Genomic DNA, 20,314 nt, shown 5'->3' with positions numbered 1-20,314 from the left:
TGTGTGTGTGTGTGCGTGCGTGCGTGCGTGCGTGCGTGCGTGTGTGCGTGTGTGTGTGTGTGTGTGTGTGTGTGTGTGTGCGTGCGTGCGTGCGCGCTTGCGTGCTTCACAGAGTGATCTGCCCTTCGCCAGACTACCCACCCTCCAAAATGTCCCAGGCCTCATTGAATGAAGAAGGAGGCACCTTTGAGAACTTGTGGAGCTCCCTGTGAGTTTTAACACAACCGTAGCATTTTTAATTTGAATTAGTAAGATGCATATGATTTCAGACCATGAGTGTTTTCAAATATAAAATGTAATTTCCTCACCAAAATGATGCACCATGCACTCTGTTCGTGCACCGATTGTTGAGTTCATGAAGTCAGCACCCTCTATCATGGGCAGTAATATCCATCCATCCATCCATCCATCCATCCATCCATCCATCCATCCATCCATCCATCCATCCATCCATCCATCCATCCATCCATCCATCCATCCATCCATCCGTTTTCTAATCCACTTATCCAGTCGCGTGTGTGCTGGAGCCTCTTCCAGCTGTGTTCAGGCAGGAGGCAACCCTGAACTGGTTGCCAGCCAATCGCAGGGCCGTGTGGTAATATTCACAACAAATTCTGCAAGAGTAAAAGTTTTGGGGGCGGGGAGAAGACATTCTGAGGAGCAAGGCCACCATCAATTATAAATATGAAATTCACACCATAAGATTATGCTTTTGTCCATGAACTCAACACAGAATAGATTGTCAAAAGATAACAATGCTCAGTTTTGATGGAGCAAGGTATTATTTTCATATTTTCAACATCGAGCCGAATGTTTGATTCCTGCTAGCGGTGTTAAACTGCTCTGCATTACAGTGCTATGCAGCATATTATTTCTTCATGTTGATGATCAAAAGATTGTCCTCTTCTCCGGCTTTCTCGGCCTATTTCGAGGTTTCATTTTTATTTTATTTTTTTTTTTTTTACAAAATTATTAGGTGAGCCAGCCATAGGTTGTATCTGAGATGTTAGCCAAAGGTTATCTCTGAGGTAATAATAATCTTCTTGGTCAAAGATTGAAAGAACAGTACGTATTCTCCTTTGACATTTCAAAATAAAGTTATCGAGACTCCTGACTTTAATTTCATCACATTGTCGATTGTGCCTACAGGGAGCCCGACAGTACCTATTATGAGCTCCCCCCAGGAGGTGAGCGTCCAGTACCTTCTACAAGTACTTCGGGGAACCGGAGCAGTACTGCTGAAGTTTCCATGGACGTCTACCACATGAGGGACATGAATGACAATGTGATGGTAGGAACAAATTGTCGATTTTTTTTCCTTTTTGATTGTGAACAAACATTCCCCAGTTCGCAACCACATGCACACCATCACCACACCACATCACACCATTTTTTTTAAATGTATCCTTCCACTTTTCCCTCCAGTGTTCCCTCCAAAATGCTTTCCCTCTCTTTGTGCTGCATTTTCCCTCTCCCTGTGTCCCCACTGAGATTCCTTAGGGACTGAGGAGTGGTTTTGTGTGTGTCGGGGCAGGGCTAATTAAAGACAGAGCCAGAATACCCTTGTCAAATCACCAAAGAGCCACCTGATGTGTGTTTATTCCAGTGTCACAAACACAGATCTAGTGAGTCAGAGATTGCAGTTTAACAAAGGCCATGACATTGATGGATAAGGCTCGATTGTCAATGTCAATGTAAAACAAATAGAATTGGTTGATAGACATGACCGCATCATTATCTTTCTTCCCGTATGTAAGTATTGGTCTGATCGAATCTTTTAGTAGGCAAGTCTGGGCCTGCCTGGCTAGTTAATGAATACTCATGACAGATTAAAAAAGGGGGTGGGGCTAGTGTTTGTTGTTGCAATGCAAGTTGTGGAGGTCCATTCAGGTGAGGGATGCAGGCGATGTGACATCCTCGGCCGAAAATGACATTCACTTGATTCCAGCATTATGTAGACTCTTACGGGACCGTGACCTAATTTTTCCGGATTGCTAAAATGCTGTGTGTGCAGGTAGGTGGGAAAAAAAAAGTTTTGCTTCCATTTATTTTGTAGTGGACATAGTCATATAATCTAAATGTTTTGGAGAAGATTTCTTTTAATTTGACACCAGTGCACTTTTTGCATACAAGCACACAAGTTATTTGGATAAGAGAGATTGGCCTGTTTCATATAAATGTAAACATAAATATCAACACAATGGGTCGGCATGGTGGGGTAGCACGTCGGCCTCACTGATCTGCGGTTGTTGTTAGAATCAGGGCTCCAGTTTTCCTGTGTGGATGTTGCATGTTATCCTTGTGCTTGCTTGGGTTTTCGCTGGGTACACTCTATTCGACTTTATTTTCTCCCACATTCCAAAAACATGCTTGCTAGGTTCAGTGAAAACTACTATTTTTCCATAACTGTGAATGTTGAATGGTTTTTAAGTTTCACTTAATTGGTGAGAACATTTTTAATCATAACAAATAATGTATCTTTGTCCCTCCTGCATCCATGCCAGCAATATTTTAAGGAGTATACGTTTTGAAATATTTTTTACCTTTTATAATAATTTCAGGTGTTGGGTGAGTATTATGTACAGTATTATAGCAAAAATGATGCTGACCATTTTACTAAAATTTAATATCAAGTATCACACACAATCCATTCTGATATATTTTCCATTGCATTCTGGAGCACAGCTGGAGTTTTCTGACTTGTTTTCGCATGAATGTATATCACAGCATCATCTGCGTACACTTGTGTGAAAACGTCAGGAAAAAACGCCAGAAGATCATTTATATAAAAACTCAACAATGCGGGCCCCATAATGGAGCCTTGTGGCACACCCACCGTACTGTCTAAAAAAAGAGGACATCCTGTTCTTAATTCTTGTACAGTATACAGTATTCTTTAAATATGATTCAAACCATTGTAATGTTATACCTGAAGTATTATGAAATGATGACTTTGTGAACAGGATGTTTTGGTTACATGTTTTTAATTAATAATTAATTACAAATATCGCTTTTTCCATCTATCTATGCCAGCGATGTACAGGAGAGTGACGAGCAAAACAATTAAATTCTCTTCCATAAGGTGCCAGAAGGTTCAGTAAACCTGTGCATCCACTTGCTGCCATACATACAACAGAATAAGTTATTTCTGCCTGTGAGTTATACATTTGCTCATAAACAGTTCCATATTTTTCACTAAGTCATTTTGAGCAAATTGAGACATTATCATCATTAATTCAATATTCATACTTTTTGTGACATTATAATGGCCAATTCTAATATAAAATGATTGCCTTGACTCGATAAAGATTCGGGAACATTGAGATATATAGCATGCTAACCTATTACTGCTGCTTTACGCCTTTTGTATTTAGTCTACATTAATTTTGATCTTTACATAATATTACCAGCAGGGGGCAGATCACTTCCCTCCTGAATGCCCCCACTTCCCTTGAACTCTGAATCTTCTTTAATATCCGTTAGGCTCTGATAGGTTTCCATAAACTCACGTCACTTTTTTTGTGATGTCATATGTTGGTGACGTTTGCTAACATTCGCAAAAGCAGAAAGCAGGACATTAGCAAAGGAGTCATCTCTCGATCATCAGTCTATTGTGTGCTTCACTCATATTGAGTGTTGCCGTGGATGGCCTGTCGACATTTCGAAACATTTTCAGCCTTTCAAGGCTCATCTGATCTCTGAATGGCAGCCAGTAAAACGACTGCCCATATAGGGGACATCACACATTGTTAAAGCTTGAACTCACAAGCATACTCACACACGCACACACACACACACACACACACACACACACACACACACACACACACACACACTTGCTCACACAACAGCATCGCAGGTCGTGGCTCTGTTTCAACTTGTTGCAGATCGAATGAAGTTCCCAAGACCAAACACACCTGTGAACAGATGCGCTTGCGTGATTGGTGTGCGCGGTTGCATGTTCGTGTTTTCACACATACGTCTGGCTGACATCGTCGCCTCGGACCACAAAGGTGGATTTGAAAGGAAGTAAACAATCGGATGTTATTGTCTACTGACGTGTTCACTGAGCATGGTGGCAAGCCGTATTGTTTTTAAAACCAATTTTAAGGTTATTAAATATCCATGAAAAATAATGAAGTTAATCAAATACATTTTCGCCAGTGATTGACTGGCAACCAGTTGAGGGTGTCACCCGCCAACTGCCCAGAGTCAGCTACAATCGGCTCCAGCACGCCTGCGACCCTCGTGAGCATAAAGCAGTTCAGATAATGATGGATGGAAATTAATTATAGACAGAATATGAACATTTAAGTGCTGAAAATTGCTACATTCATTTAGCATCCCAGTATATATCATATCTATTACGATGCGACACAGTTCAGTAACACAAAATTGTCAAATGACCATCTGTCTGTCAATCATCATGTATTTATGATTTTAAAGCTGTACTTTTTGACATTGGTTCTTCATAGGAGTTTGCCTGAATTGTGTGACTGGTGAGCGTATGTGCACGGCTTGTCCTAATGTTTGAGTCAATGTATAGATCCACATATCCACGTGTGCATACACACTCGCACTATACAGTTTGCATTAAGTCTGGAACATTGACCCGTCTCTTTGCTTTCATCTGATAAACCACGGCGGGGGAACATGATGGACTTGACATATTCCTCTATGCGCGTGTCTCCAATTGTCTTGTTGGAAACAACCAAACAAAAACATCTCTGCTTTTCAGTCTGTGTAAAAAAAAAAAAAGCCTCACATGCTCAGTTAAATAATTGCATTTTGACCTCGGTTAAGATCATGTCTTTAAAGTGTCAAAGTCTGTTCATTCGTGTCTGTAATGGTACACATGAGGATACACTATGTGTGTCAAAATTCTTTCTGTCCCTCTCTCTCTCTCTTACACACTCACATACACATGCCCAGACAGTGTTTACTTAGCTCAGGCCTTCACAAAGTGTTTTGCGGCATGCGTGTACATGTGTCCCAGCATTGCAGTCTATGTCCAGGCATGCCATAATTAGAATGCTGTACCATTTTTTTTTAAGGCTCCCATCCCTATTTCCCTCTCTCCTCTCCCTCGTCTCTGTCTATTTCTCTCTCACTCTACACACACTACCTCACCTTTGTCCTGCATCTACATATATGTGTGTGCGCGTGTGTGTGAAAGAAAGAGCAAAAGAGAGAGACAGAGGGCGAGTGGTGTGTCCACTGATGCGCACCTCACTTGAACTCTTGCTTTGTGCAATTGTCCTGCACTCACTTTGCTCTATTTGGACGTCTCTGACCGAAGTGTTAACACATGTGGCTCAAACTTTAGAGGATGTACTACGTGAAAAAGAAGGTAAAGATTGCTGCATTCATGTTTCTCGTGTGAGTTGACAACGGTTTGCATTTGAAAGTATGTTTTTGTTGTTCAAAATGTTCGTATCGGGACTACGATATGATTTTAATTGAAATTGAATTGCTCCAGTGGCTTATTGCTTCTCTTGCAACTTAATGCCACATTGACTTTTTTTATAGACAGAAATTGATTGAAGGAGCACAAGGTGCAACCGATAGGCTTGTGTTTTTTTCTTAAGACTGTCTTAAGAGCAATAAATAAATATGGATCATGCGTAAAAAAAATTGAGGAGTTGCACGATTTTGTGTAGCGCTCGAAAAAGGGGCCTGATGCCTTGTGGTGACTCTGACAAGGGTGTCACCACACACACACTCGCGCGCTTCAGAGCAACAACTCTTCCTTCTCGTCAAACACGGCAAAGAGGACAAGAGGGAGGTTGCGGGTAATTAGAGAGCGCCGATTAGACTGGTGATTTACAAGTTAACCCGCATAGCCCCAAGGTGGCTCCTGTGTGGTCAGGCTGCAACGACAACTGACGCACACGCATGCACACACACACACATGATAAAGTAATAAAATATACATTTAGAACATAAACGCCAACATTTATCAAGTTCAGAGAGTTACTGAGAAAGTGTCTGATGATACTGATCCGCAACCATGTCTAAATGATGCAGCGTAACAGAGAACAATGAATACAGTCATCTGGAAAGTTGTGAAAGTTCTCTCTATGAAATATGAATCAACTGTTTACAAAGTTCATGGCAAGGGTGAAGAAGTATATTGGATTGCCTGCTGTTTAAGTGCGCATTGTTCGATAGCGCCTACCAGAGGGAAGGAGCAGGAAAAGGTGGTGTCCTGTGTGGGGTGAGTCCAAGAGGATTAGGTGGGGTGGGAAGGAGTGCCAATTTTGTAAAAGTGTTCATTTTTAGTATCCTCCTGACTACCAGGAAAAAAAATGTTGTCCAATCACATTTATTTTGAAATTCCCCAATCTATGTGAAATAATTGGACGACTCCAAAATAAATTTTTGAAATTCCACTGTATTTTTTAAACACTTGAATACTAGGCTCAAATACACTTAAAACAACTCAACGTGTTCATAAGAGTCCTAAAAATAAAATACCAACAGCATTTCAAGACAAAATGTGTTTGATAAAAAATTTCTAACCCCTACAAATTTGGGATCATTGGAAAGCACTGAATGTCCTCTTTAGAGTAACAAAAGGAGTTAATGCGATTGGATGCACTGGGTGGGAGATATTTAGGTTCACAAATTTGAACTACTGGTAGTCAGGAGGGTATGATAAATTCTAAGCGTAAACCTTCCCGGACAGTTGCACACTGTATTAAGTTGTGACATCCTCAACCAAGTCCAGTTGCCTTGATTCAGCCTTTGTGGATGACCATATCCTAGATGACCGAGAATCCACAAAGCCATAGTTGAATGTAACCCGACCTCCCTGCGTGACTCCGAGCCGCCGTCTCTCCAGCATCTCGATACCTGTGTCCCTGCCTCCGTCTCTCTCCTCCCTCTTCACCTCCCTCATTCTCTCCTCTGCTCTTCTCTCACCCAGTCCCAGTACAACTTGCTCAGCAGCAGCAGCATGGATAGTCTGGGGAGCAGGGCCAGGCCCGCCAGCCCTTACAGCTCCGAGAACGCTTCTTCGGCCGTGCCCACCCCTTCGCCCTACTCCCAGCCCAACTCCACCTTCGAGGGCCTGTCGCCTGCCCCGGCAATCCCCTCCAATACTGACTACCCGGGACCCCACGCCTTCCAGTTGTCCTTTCAACAGTCCAGCACTGCCAAGTCGGCCACATGGACAGTAAGTAGCTGCGCTCTTGATAAGCTTGCGTACGGATTCTTCATTCATTCCTTTTTTTTTACCCACAAACATATGCGCGCTCAGACATCCGGACACAGTTACAAACGCTCAAGCCAGCACATGTGCAGGCCTGCCCTGTGCAAGGGAGACTAACGGACCATCCAGTCATTCATTTTACTCTCTATTCTCTTCTTTTTCAAGTTAAATCTAAATTAACCAATTTCTTCTCTGGACTTTATTTTTTTTTTACTGCAAGAAGGACATGGTTCAGTGTTCTTTGCATTTGTTCTTTTAATCGAGCCACGCATTTATTGCATCTTTCATTCATAGGCAACATCATAGTTCAAGTTTCCTTTAGAGGCTCGTTGTGAGTATGTGCATCGTATAGCGGTAAATGTATAATCACCTCATATTATTTATTATATGTAATTTCTGCTGCATTTCCTTATAATTGTATGTTTTTTATTACAACAAACTGGATTTGAAATCAGGAGTCATGGAAAATAGTGACAACCAAATATAACCAATATAACCAGAGTAAAATTAACTTTATATGTTGGGAAGGGATATGGTGGTGCTGGGGAGTTTATATCTGTAAAGAGTATAAATGCAACTTGGTTACAGATTGCCCAAATGAAAAGAACAAATCATTTTTCCAAGAACACATAAAGTCAGCACTTTTTATTTGTTTCATTGCCCCCCTCCCCCCAACAAAACCTATTTGGCCAGTGGGATCTGGTCCTCGGCCCTTGAGTTTCATTACCAAAATCTGCACTAAAAGTTATTTTAAACAGCAAAAAATGAGTTAGGAAATAACAAACACCCATCACTTTACAAACATGACCATTTACCCGAACTTAAATCAACCACACCACAAGTCACCTGTTTTACCTGGCCCTTTGTCTCTCTGCTTTTTGTCCCAAAACTGGAAGAGGGGCCCCATTGGTGATAGTGTAAATAGATTTATACCCCCCTCTCCACACACACACACACACACACACACACACACACACACACACACACACACACACACAGGCCCCCGTTCCCATAAACTCTGTGGAAAGGTGTCACCTCCGCCTGACACACATTAGACCTTCTGAAAAAAAGAGAAACGGGATACAAGTTGCACTTCCATCACTCCGCGTGTGTTGAAATGTGTCTGTTTGTGGGACTCCTCCATGACCATGTTTGCTGGAGGCAACCATGCACGGTGAGCTTCTTCACGCAGCTCTCAGTGATGTAAGAAGATCCCGAAGAGTGTGACCTTTAACCTGCTGCTTTTATTCTGCTGTCTCTTTCTTCCTCCGGCTTTAACCCACTTAACCCTGTCAGCTCAAGCGCTATGAGTTTCATTGTAGTCTGTTATAAGAAAAAAAAAACCAAACAACAACACAAAAATCATTTTTATTTGACTTGATCGAACTTTCTTGTCTGAGGCAGGTGTCTTTTTACAAAGCACAGCAACATTTTTGTATTTTGACTCTCAAAATATCGCAACGTCATGAGAAAAATTGGTTGCAACCTGTTTTATGAGATGCTCTGTCATCTGCTCTTCAATTTAGCTTGTCTTCCTGTCATACGATGACATCATTCTTTGAGGTCTTCCAGTAATCTCGATAATGAAAAAAATAAAGTGCAACAAAAATCTCAATCTATCAACATTGGTTTGCAATTGTAGTGCTGCGTGAATGATTTGGTTGTTTGCATCGGCGAGGACAGAAGTTTAAGATGTGTGACTCCTGAGGGTTATAAACCACTTAAGATTTGTTTATTGAGGAGTGAGCATGAGTGAAGATAATATCGTTGAGGTACCCGAATGAGAAATGAAGTGTGAGCAAAGAAACCGTTCCTAACTTTTACTCTTGTTACAATGACCTTAGTCCATCTGCACATGTATGGGAGGCTGGTTTTGTGCTTTGTTTACCCCCAAATAAACTGCTCGGACGAGTGTTGAGTTGGGGATGGTTGTTTTTTCTAAACTTGGGTCATGAAGTGATTTAATCAACAACGTGGTTAAGGTTTGCTGAGCGTTTGGAGACTGCAGGCCCTATTTTCATGCCCAGTGCAAGTCCTGCACAAAGTGCAGTCGAACTGTGCGCGTGGGTGGCTTTTCTTTCGTTTGGTATTTTCGTCGACTGGGGTCAGAGGAAAATGGCCATTTGCGCTTTGTGGGAGTGAACGCGGCCAACTTGACTCCTCTCTGAGCTCCTCCAACCCTTTGCACCTGCCCGCTGCCTCAGGTCTGTGGATAAGATGCTAATGACTCAGCATGAGACTTGGTTTTAGTTTTACTCTTGGTGCTTTTTACTGTCTTTGTTATTAATGTATTACTTTATCGTTTGTTGTTATAAGACTTATTTTTGCTCCATGTACAGCGATTTGTATGCAGCGGCGGTTGTTTTTGAACTGCTCTATAAATAGAGTTGAATTGAGTTGATTCCCAGCCAGTTGAAGCGGCCCCCCTTCAGTCCCTTTAAATTCAGCGCAGGAGAGGCACGCGGCCAACATGGCGGAAGCCGAATGGACTCGCTCGCTTGGGTCCATGCAGGAAATCGTTTACACAAATTGCGTTGTTAACAAGGGTGTAAAACTCAGTTTTGTCATGGGCCACATAGTTGGAGGGCCACTATGACTGTGAACTGTAAATGTATAATCACCTTGTATTCGCACATACAGTATACACAACAAGTTGATGGATAACTAGTTTGGAAATCAGAAGCCTAAATCGTTCCACTGTTTTTCAATTTATTTTAAAGGGGAATTTAACAAAAAAAAAAAAAAAAAGGAAATTTCGCAATATCTTATACCGCTAGGTGTTAAAAGTGAAGACAATTTACAAGAAAAATGAAGTCGACTGTGTATGCCTGGTTAGCACGTCCACCTCACAGTGCAGAGGTGCAGGGTTCAATTCCGGCTCTGGCCTTCCTGTGTGGAGTTTGCATGATCTCCACGTGCCTGCGTGGGTTTTCTCTGAGTACTCCGATTTCCTCCCACATTCCCAAAACATGCATGGCAGGCTGATTGAACACTCAAGATTGTCCCTGGGTGTGAGTGTGAGCATGAATGGTTTTTCATCCATGCGTGCCCTACGATTAGCTGGCGACCAGTTCAGGGTGTCCTCCGCCTACTGCCCGATGATGGCTGGGATAGGCTCCAGCATCCCCGCGACCCTTGTGAGGACAAGAGAATTAAAAAATGGATGGATGAAGTTGACACGTGATTTGCCTTTGCAGGCCACGAAAAATGATGTCGCGGGCCGACTCTAACCTCTGGGCCTTGAGTTTGACACCACTGGTGTATAAGGACCAGCAAGAAGATCTCCACTTGAGGAAGATGTAAAGTTGGCTGCTGTAAAGTGGGCGCTGGGAGACTGTGCTTCCTGGTGAGCTTTTGTGCCATCAGCCTGTAGATGAAAATAGGGCCTTGGGTCTCCACTTTTCTTGATAGTCAGCTCAGAGACTGATGCAAAGCTTAGTTTGCAACCTAGAAGAGGCCACATTATCTGACTCGTTCTAATTTGCAGCCTCCCCTCCTCATAAGCTCTTTCTCCTTCTTGACTCTTATAAGCCAACTCCACATTCAGTACCTTACAAGTTGCCAAGCACCACCATGCATGGAATGATATAAACTCCCTTGTTTCCCCTATAAGCAATGATTATAAAGTATGCGTCTTTTGTGTACAGTATGTATATGTGTGTGTGTGTGGGAGGGGAGGGGGTTGCGGCGGTTGTGGTGGGGGTTGTGATGTGTTGAGGGGTATCTGCTCCAGCATGTATCGCAAGGCGACCTGTCAGAAGTTGCTTTTCCCAGCTATTAGCTTCTCTGTGTTCGGCTGCAGGTCCCAACATGCCCCTGCAGCGCATCTCCTTTATTTTCACCGTCCATCATCTGCAATGCGAAAATCACTGCTCACGCTCTTGTGAAAATTTTGATAAAATATAATGACTCGTTTGGCTGTTCATCAACAATGGGATGTGCATAAAACATTTGAACCCAAAAATTGCCAATTGTAACATTTTAGCCTCAAAACTGTTTAATTGTTGTGGATGGAAAAAAAAAAGAACATAGAGCGGTTTATGTATTGACATAAATAATTTTAAATGATTGATAAAATATGCGTTTGTATGAGGTGTTCAAGATCAACGTGACAATAGAAATTTGTGGAATCAGGTGATTTCGCATCGGGCAAGCTGCTTCTTGTGTATATGGATGGCGATCAAACAATTATCACCCTCTTTCCAGAGGCCTGTCAGGACCTGCCTCGAATGGACGTAGTGTGGTGACATACACTCCATACTGTAAAGACGGCCGGCTTCCAATCGACAGAACATCGAATGCCTATTTTGACCAAGATACAAATGAAGTGTTAGAATTGAAAAATTTGTCCATTTCTTTTCACTCTCCCTCCTGTCAGTAACGTCCTTGTCTTTGCCCTGAGCTGAAGTCGATCTATCACTCCTCTTCTGTTGTCTCATCTTCTTTTTCCTTTTTATTAAAGTGGTTCTTCACTTTCAAGTTTGATGCAGGCTATTTCACGTGTTGTTTGGTGTATGTGAACACCAGTCAGGATGGCGGACAAGTCGAGACATCTCCAAAGGCATCTGAATCCTGGAGGATTGAGTAAAAAAGAAAAAAAAAAAAAACTGAACTTTTTCATGCGTATGAAGATGCCCCATCACATGGTGCATTCAGAATAATATTAGGATATCATGTCAACTCTTCACAAGCAGGAAAGCATAATTATAATCTTCTTGTGACCACGGCATACAAATACAGTAACAACATTTCCGTTTGGTGCATATATAATAATCACCTCACCGTCCATTATCTTCAGCGCTTGTCCTCATTAGGGAGCCTATCCTAGCTAAAAGTAATCATCATCATCCTCGTCATCATCATTGGTGAAGGTGGAGTTTTTGAAACGTGTCAGGACAGGCTGGGGGGCTGTTACGTAGTAAGCAGGCATTTTCATTGCCCCTAGTCCTAGTGTATGACCGTGTGTGTGTGTGTTGTGAAAAAAAAGAGAGGTGGGGGGGGGGGCAACTGAGGGTGTAGTGTGTGTTTCTAAGGGCTTAGTGAAAACGTCACAAAAAAGCAAAATGATCATTTGCCAAGAAAGAAACCACTTTTTCGCAAATGAGAGCATGGCAGTCGTGTTTGTAGACGGTCATTGCGCGTCATCTCATCAAATGCCTTCCACCTGACCGTCTCAGAATGTCCTGAAAAATTCTAATAAAAAAAAAAAATACACTCGTTCATGGGAAAAATCCAAAATGTTAGGTTTCTCCTGTTAATATATTTCTTATGATAAATCGTTGAGTGTAGGGTCGTTTAGACGGTTTTTTTTTGTAATCATACCAAAAGCCATTTTTAAAGCGCAATATCTGGAAAACTGTCTCAAATGTAGCCTTCAAAATTTCCAGTCAATATCTGTGACGAATAGCCTCTAGATTTGAAATGCCAAGCACGGAGCTCAAGTATAACCTCGTATGGGAAGTACTTAATAAAGAATCTTCACCCTAAATTTGGCTTGTCAATGTGAATAAATTGCAGAATGTGAAGACTTCTATGACTTGAGCCTCTATATCTGTTATTAGGTTGAATAATCTGCAAAATATGGTCTCTCAGTTGATATATTAAGGCGCCAAAAGTAAATGCTTATTCACTGTGACTAGAATGAAGAGCCATATTTCAAAAAAACTGCAGTATCAGGTCCAAACTTATTTTATTTGCAAGGTCAAATTCTTTTTGAAATCCGAATGAAAAATTGTACGGGTGTTTTGCTCACCGCGTGCACTCTTTCCTCCCCTAGTACTCCCCGCTGCTGAAGAAGCTCTACTGCCAGATTGCCAAGACGTGTCCCATCCAGATCAAGCTGTCCTCTTCCCCTCCCCACGGAAGCATCATCCGAGCGATGCCGGTCTACAAGAAGGCCGAGCATGTGACAGAAGTGGTCAAGCGTTGCCCCAACCACGAGCTGGGTCGAGAGTTTAACGACGGTACGGCCACCCGGTCCGATGAACTGTACTTCGGCATTCGCTGCTTTTCACAAAATGTGTGTCTGCGGTGATTCCAAAATGTTGCTGTTGCTCACACGAGATGCAATACAGATACAAGAAACTGAATTCTTGCATCACTGCGATGCTTAAAAATGTCACGGGCTGGTTGTTCAGGCCAAGCAGCACCAGCCAGCCATCTCGTCCGAGTGGAGGGGAACAACCTCTGCCAGTACATGGATGATCCTATAACCGGCCGCCAGAGTGTCTTTGTTCCCTATGAGACTCCACAGGTGCGTGTGTGTGCTTCTTCCACAAGCATGTATTCACTCACACAGAACGTATCATGAATAACGTGCCATGAAGAAGCCATTTTAGGATGCTATGCTAACGTCAGGATGTTGTGCATTACTTTATTTGTACCCACAGTAACATTATGTAGAACATCTTTATTCATCATCTTTATGTTGGAGCTCAATACAAGCCTTGGGAGTTCTATTTCCACACAAAATAACTCATCCAAATTGATTTTTTTTTTCTTGAGACGATGATCAAATCAAAAGCATGGGCTCGACAACACTGCCCTCCAATGGTGGCCGTGTCACATTGACATTTGATTGCGTGAAAGAAATTGCTCGCGGACGTAGAAATCTCATTGTGATTTCCACAATTTAAAAAGCGCCGCAGGACGCTTTGATTTGTTATGACACGTTGCAGGTGGGGACAGACTTCACCACCATCTTGTACAACTTCATGTGCAACAGCAGCTGTGTGGGCGGCATGAACAGGAGACCGATCCTTATCATTATTACGTTGGAATCGAGAGAGTGAGTCATCCTTTCATTCACGTCAGCACAATTGCGATTCATTTTTTAGTATCAACGAGCTGATCTTTGCAAGCAAGGATTTCATTTGCCTATTTCATGGAATATAAAATATTGTATTAATTATAAATGACAATGGACCCCCACCATAAGCGGGCCCGTGAATAGCGAAACTCTGCATATAATTCACGCTGATTGAAAAATACATTGGGGAAAAAAATATCGATTTTTTTTTTTTTTAAACCCCAAAATTTTTCAGTATGCGGGGGTCAAAAATGTTGACAATGTCATGAAATATGTTTGCTATACTATAGTCAAGATCAACTACGCCTATTCTTGTAGTGGACAAGTGTTAGGTCGAAGGTCATTTGAAGGCCGGATATGTGCGTGTCCTGGCCGAGACCGCAAAGCAGATGAGGACCACTTCAGGGAACAGCAAGTCTTGAATGATACTGTGGCAAAGAATGGCAGTGCCAATAAGCGCAGTAAGTTATTGTTATGATCATCCCGTTGTCATTGTTGGTTGTTGAACTAACGAGACTGTGGAATGTGTTAAACTGATTCGACGCCTCTCTCATCTGCAGATTTCAAACAGAGCCCACCAAATATTTCCAGCCCAAATGTTAACCTTAGGAAGCGGCGACATGGGGATGAGGAGATTTACTATATTCCTGTAAGTGCTTCATTTTTAAAATCATAACCAACCATCCACGGGAGAAATATGGTATATTACGGTGGTATATTACCATTAGGAAACAAAATGGAAAGTAGCTCAATATGTAGTTCAAAATAAGAACACATCTGAATGTAAAAATAACAGCATTTCTGAGAGTGAAAGTGAATACAGTACAAAAACTGTTTTGTGTACCGTAAATCATAATTTGGGATTTTCAGGCAGCCTCTTGTTGTGTTTATTGACAGGTAAAACAACATGTAAAAGCGCTCCAAAGCCTAAACTATTCAAGTTCATTAAATTCAAAGAAAAGAAAATCGGAAAATGAATGAATGAATAAATTCGAAGGGACAACAAATCGTCGGTTGTGTCATCATTTTTTTTTTACCGGTTCAAATTACATTGAGACCGATTCATTTGTTCGTTTACCGGTGAACTCAGATCATTTCAGTCAAAACTGATTTTTGACCCTTCAATACACCCCTCTTCGCTACACATAATGTATCTTGGTTCGTATATCTTGGCCAGCGACATACTGTATAAGTAAGCTACAGTAGTGACATGCGGAACAAATTAAATGCTCTTCCACTATATGGCAGAAGGTACACTTAGCCTTTGTTTCCACCGGTTGCCATTCAAACAACAGAAAAATATCTTCGTGCTCAACGAAATAGGGCCAGACCTTACACTGTATTAGTCAATTTGTGAGTAAATTGAGACAAGGTCATCGTTATTTAAGTATATACGTTTTTTGGTGACGTTTTTGTTTCATGGTGTTCTTTTTTTGAAAGTAGAAAATGTGCCTTGCCTCAATAAAGGTTGGGAAATGCTATCAGACAAACGAATGGATGTTTTGCACAGTGGTGTTTGTGTAAATACTCAGCAGGAAATCCATTAAAAAAATGACTGATAGCATATCTGATGTTCCTGACAAATATGTTTTGGTCACACTTGACCTGTGTGCGCAGGTTCGTGGTCGAGACAATTTTGAGCTGCTGATGAAGATTAAAGACAGTTTGGAACTGGTGGAGCTTGTCCCTCAGCCACTTGTGGACTCCTACAGGCAACAAACACAACAGCAGCTGCTACAAAGACCGTAAGTCGCCGTGATGCACACACGCTGTACACGACAAAGTTGACAAACACTAGCGCGCACGCTACTGTGAAGACACGGCTTGCTTGTGTCAAAGCTAGGCAGACATTACTCTTATCCAACGGGGAATTTGTGTCTCCAGGAGCCACATAGCATCTCCCTCCTCTCCATTGTCAAATATGAACAAGCATCACCCACATGGAGGTCTCGGTAAATCCCAGACAGCCAACCACCTGGTGGGGACACAGCCCCAGCACCACCCCACTAGCCACACCTCCATGGCACATATGAGTGAGTATGATTTAAGGTCATAATACACGATGTCAGGGATGGACAACTCACGGAAAATGCTGGAGGCGGCCACAATTTTTCATCAGTGCTGCTGGGGAGCACATGAGCCTTGGCGCTTCCTTACCAGATGTATGACAGAAATGCTATAAATATGAACAAAATAAGTGCAAACTAAGTGCTCTTGATACATTTCATCCATCTATCCATTTTCTTATCCTCACAAGGGTCACGAGGCGTAACGGAGCCTTTTCCAGCCGTCATCGGGCAGTGGGCAGGGGACACCCTGAACCGGTTGCCAGCCAATCGCAGAGCACATACAGACAAACAACCAAGTAGAGACGAGTTTTCCATGTAAATGCCCTAATCCGTTCCAAGCCCCCCCAAAGTTCAGATGGAAATGTTTTCTAAAGCATAAAAATGCATTGAAATATGTAACAAATGTATGTTACAATTAGATTATCGCACAATAAATGAGAGTTGTGCATAATGGCAAAAACAAAGAATGAAAATGGTGATCATTTAACTTTTAACTGCGTCCTCATCATTTTTTGCCCTCTTTAGTCCATGTTCTCCCTCAGAAGTGGTTTTTGCCTGGCGTTTTGTAAAGAACTGATCCAAGGATGTTTGCTTTTGTTGGCTTATAACAATCCTTCAAAAATGTCCAAGGCAAACATCAGCATAGTGAGCGATCGCCCGACTGGTACGTAAAACTATCGGAACGCTTCATGGCCCGAGGAGCGAATGACAAGGATGCTACATAGACACATATCTATCTATTTATTTATCTACACACATAGGCACATTCGGTAGAGGTCCCTCTTAGCCAATGGGATGCCAGGAAGATGCCAGGTAATAGCCAATGGCAGAGCAGCTATAAGTATGTTGCGTTCAGGAAACTCGGAGCTGCGAGAAGCTGACCATACTGTATTTTTACCTTTCGTATCTTGAAATTTATTTCATAACAAGAGGCAATATTTTCCTGTTGAACTTGAAAATTTCGTATGAGGAGACATTCGTAAGTAGAGGTACCACTGTAATGTGCAATGATACTTCTCTTCCAGGCCACAACGTGCTCAACAGCCACCACATGCAGTCAAACGGTGACATGAACGGTGGCCACAGCAGTCAGACTTTAGTGTCTGCTTCACATTGCAGCCCACCCCCTCCGTATAACCCTGACCCCAACCTTGTCAGGTACCTCACCCTCCAATGACACTTCTCAATTTCCCTGTGTAAGACAATTTCATTGGTTTAACAACTGAGCTATGCCATGCCTGTGTCTTCCAAAACGGCCACTTTTGCTCATTCGTGTTTGTGCAGAAGTGATAAAATTGTTGTTCTGACTTTGAATAGTTTTGCAGACGCATTGTAGTACACCAGAACTACCGGGTTCATTAATGGGCTACTCAAAAGTTTTACTAAGTCGAGGGAAAGAAAAAAAAAAGACTTTTGGGTAAATCAGTCAAGCTGAGAGATATGTTTGGTGGACAATGGCCCTGTACAGTGTAAGTGTGTGTGTCAATGCACTGAGAACTTTGTTGTTCTTCGCTGTTCAAAAGACATTTACAAAGAAACCGTCAAGCCTTTCTTGAAATAGTTTAAATCAGATACGTTGTTCATAAGGGAAGCCTTTCTTGAGTCCAACCGTGCAGCCAAGCTGCAAATTTCGTGTCACGCAGTTAATGAAATGCAGTTGTCATGCGGTTGTTTAATCGTTGTGTTTACTACCAAAGACCTGCTAGTGATGCACAAGAGAACATCTCAATTTTTTTAATGTTGTAAATTCTGTTTTATTTGACACTTTTGTTGATTTTTTTTTTTTTTTGTGAAATTGTGTTTGAATGCACTCATTTTTTCCTAGCCGTGGACTTTTGAGATTTTGTAACTTTTCATGCAGAACATTTTTCCATCACTGTATCTTGCTTATACTTTTATATTTTGTGTATTTATAATAAAGAATCTTCACCAAAGCAAGAATGGCCTAATGAATCATTCATATTTAAGTGTGTTTTTGATTTCGCATCGTCCATATTGGTTAAGGTGTTCATGTGAGACCTGTTTTGGCGAGATCAGTATTAAACAATTTAAACAGTGCTGCTTTTTTTCTGAATCCCCTTACAGCTTTCTAACCAGCCTGGGCTGCCAAAACTTCATTGAATACTTCACCTCTCAAGGCCTGCAAACTATCTACCATCTCCAGACACTCTCCGTGGAGGTAACAATTCTGTAACGCCTCATTATTTCCTTGTTAAATTAAGAAATTGTCCACCATGAGTAGAGTTGTTTGAGTATAGTCACATGTGTCCCGATCTTGGAGGCTTTTGCCACTTGTTTCTGCCAGACCCTGAGAGCCACAGTCATATATGTCCTCCAAGAGAAAAGGACCGAGCGAGGGAATAAGGGGATGACCCCACAAAAAAAAAAAAAAAAGCACGATAGGAATCTGAACCATGTTTATTTCTACAATTTGAAATAACAACATTCCTCTCGATGTAAAAAAATGAATCACTTTTCTTACCCAAAACATCGTCTGCAGGATCTCGTTGAACACAAAATACACTTTCATTTATCTTCCGCTTCTTTTATCCCATTTCCGGTATCTCCCTGCTCGTCTCCAGGAATTAGGCGCACTGAAGATCCCAGAGCAGACTCGCGTTGCCATCTGGCGAGGACTCCAGGACATGAAACAAAGCACTCCCCTCCAGCTGCCTGCCTCCGCACACCACCACGACTACCACGGCCAACAGCTTCTACGCTCCAGCAGCAACGTGGCCGCCATCGGGGCCGCTGGCGGGGAGTTGCAACGTCAACGCGTCATGGAGGCCGTGCACTTTCGCGTCCGCCACACCATTACCATACCCAACAGGTCAGGCGTTGTGGGGACGACGGGGATGTCGGCAGCGACCGACGAGTGGGCGGACTTTGGTTTCGACATGCCCGACTGCAAGGTGGCACGCAGCAAGCACCCGATAAAAGAGGAGTTCATGGAAAGAGATGTTCGCTGAGCCCACAGAGCAGTCCCTGCTGGATTTTTTTGCCAATGTTATCAGCAACAGCCTATTCAAAGACTGGTACCACAGGATCAGTGACGATGTGATTAGACTAATCGGTATTGCTGTGTTAAATTGTTCTTGGTATGTATTTGTACTGTGAAAAATATTCTCCCTGGCTGAAAAACATTGCATACCAATTGAGAACATGCTGAAACAGTATTATATCTGAACATCAGATATGAAATCTGAGTGATGGTTAGTTCATCGTTGAATAGCGTCCCTGTTGACTGTGACACCAGACGAGAGAGTCGCCTTTTAGTCCTTCCTCTTATGCAAAACCTTGCTGGGCAAGGTCCTCCTTATGTTCATGCTTGATGAGTGTCTTCTAAGAATCTTTATGGCACTTGTTTGTGAATATTTAACTGAAACATTCCAGTTTTGTTTCATGGCATGCTCAAATTATGATGGCGTACTTGATCATCATATGAATTTGATTTTTATTTTGTTTGGTAACACAAGTGTGTTGCATTTTGGTTGTTGTGCATACATTTAACTCGCGAACTGGACAAAGGAGGAGCACTTTAATGCTTTTAAAGTCAAACTTTCAATTTTGTGTCAAACGTGCATGTGATCAGTATTATGATGTATATAGTAACAGTTTTGGTAGTTTGTTTCTGATGGTGTAAAGATTATTCAGTGGTGTGCTCATCGATCTAACGCTGTTAATTGTTCAATGTTTTCTATGATTAAGTTAAATGTTTTCCTTAAGCGTAGGTGATGATATACTGCAATTGTCTCCCATGTAATGTTTCTCCCCTTTTGTGGGGACTTGTTTTTTTAGTTTTTGAGTGCCATTAAAATTGGTCGTGGATAAAGCAGTCTTAACTATGTCATTAAATTGATTAAATGTGTGATTATCCATTAGTGGTTTGCTTGCTCTCTGGTCTAGTGTTGAGTTTATGTTTAAACAGTGCATGTTACAGTGGATTAAACCGAGTGGTCTGCATGGTGCAGTTGATGCTCCAGGCAAGCACATGTAAATGATATCCCTAAATAATTTTTTATTTTATTTTTGAATAGGCAGTTTGAACATTTTGAAAGTTCATGTCAATATAAAGCGGCATTTAAATACTCAGTCAGTTGACAAGTAGGGTACTTTCAGACAACCGTTCAGACTCACATTCACACCCTCTCTGAATCGGAATTTAAATTACGGTGACTTCACTTCAGTCAGACGAATGTGACAATTTCTCCAACAGGGCTACAT

The 20,314-nt window shown here is 42.0% G+C and overlaps 1 protein-coding gene across 3 annotated transcripts; it reads left to right on the top strand.

Annotated features, from left to right (window-relative positions):
• Window positions 1–59: 59 nt before the first annotated feature.
• On the top strand, window positions 60–19,971 carry tp73 (tumor protein p73). 3 transcript variants are annotated; one of them, XM_019888051.1, is made up of 13 exons: window positions 60–208; window positions 1,150–1,291; window positions 6,929–7,177; window positions 12,990–13,176; window positions 13,351–13,466; window positions 13,891–14,000; window positions 14,340–14,482; window positions 14,582–14,670; window positions 15,639–15,766; window positions 15,906–16,054; window positions 17,116–17,248; window positions 18,176–18,269; window positions 18,673–19,971. In XM_019888051.1, the coding sequence occupies exons 1-13, from the start codon at window positions 150–152 to the stop codon at window positions 19,057–19,059; spliced, it is 1,986 nt and encodes a 661-aa protein (XP_019743610.1). In that variant the 5' UTR covers window positions 60–149; the 3' UTR covers window positions 19,060–19,971. The 3 variants fall into 3 exon arrangements, with proteins under 3 accessions (XP_019743610.1, XP_019743609.1, XP_019743608.1); XM_019888050.1 differs by lacking the exon at window positions 18,673–19,971 and having other exon boundaries at window positions 121–208; window positions 17,116–17,286; window positions 18,176–18,265; XM_019888049.1 differs by lacking the exons at window positions 60–208; window positions 1,150–1,291 and adding an exon at window positions 5,132–5,350.
• Window positions 19,972–20,314: the final 343 nt, after the last annotated feature.

The sequence above is a fragment of the Hippocampus comes genome, unplaced genomic scaffold (assembly GCF_001891065.2).
Source record: "Hippocampus comes isolate QL1 unplaced genomic scaffold, H_comes_QL1_v1.1 scaffold14, whole genome shotgun sequence".
Lineage (NCBI taxonomy): Eukaryota > Metazoa > Chordata > Actinopteri > Syngnathiformes > Syngnathidae > Hippocampus > Hippocampus comes.
Note: the sequence above shows the minus strand (reverse complement) of the source record. Positions and strands in the feature narration are given on the sequence as shown.

What these genes read in the sequence shown, in the direction of transcription:
- tp73 (XM_019888051.1), top strand. Translation starts at nt 150, where the DNA reads ATGTCCCAGGCCTCATTGAATGAAGAAGGAGGCACCTTTGAGAACTTG. An exon ending in TGGCAGTGCCAATAAGCGCA is followed by an intron (nt 14,483 to 14,581) that starts GTAAGTTATTGT and finishes TCTCATCTGCAG; the next exon opens with ATTTCAAACAGAGCCCACCA. An exon ending in AGGAGATTTACTATATTCCT is followed by an intron (nt 14,671 to 15,638) that starts GTAAGTGCTTCA and finishes CTGTGTGCGCAG; the next exon opens with GTTCGTGGTCGAGACAATTT.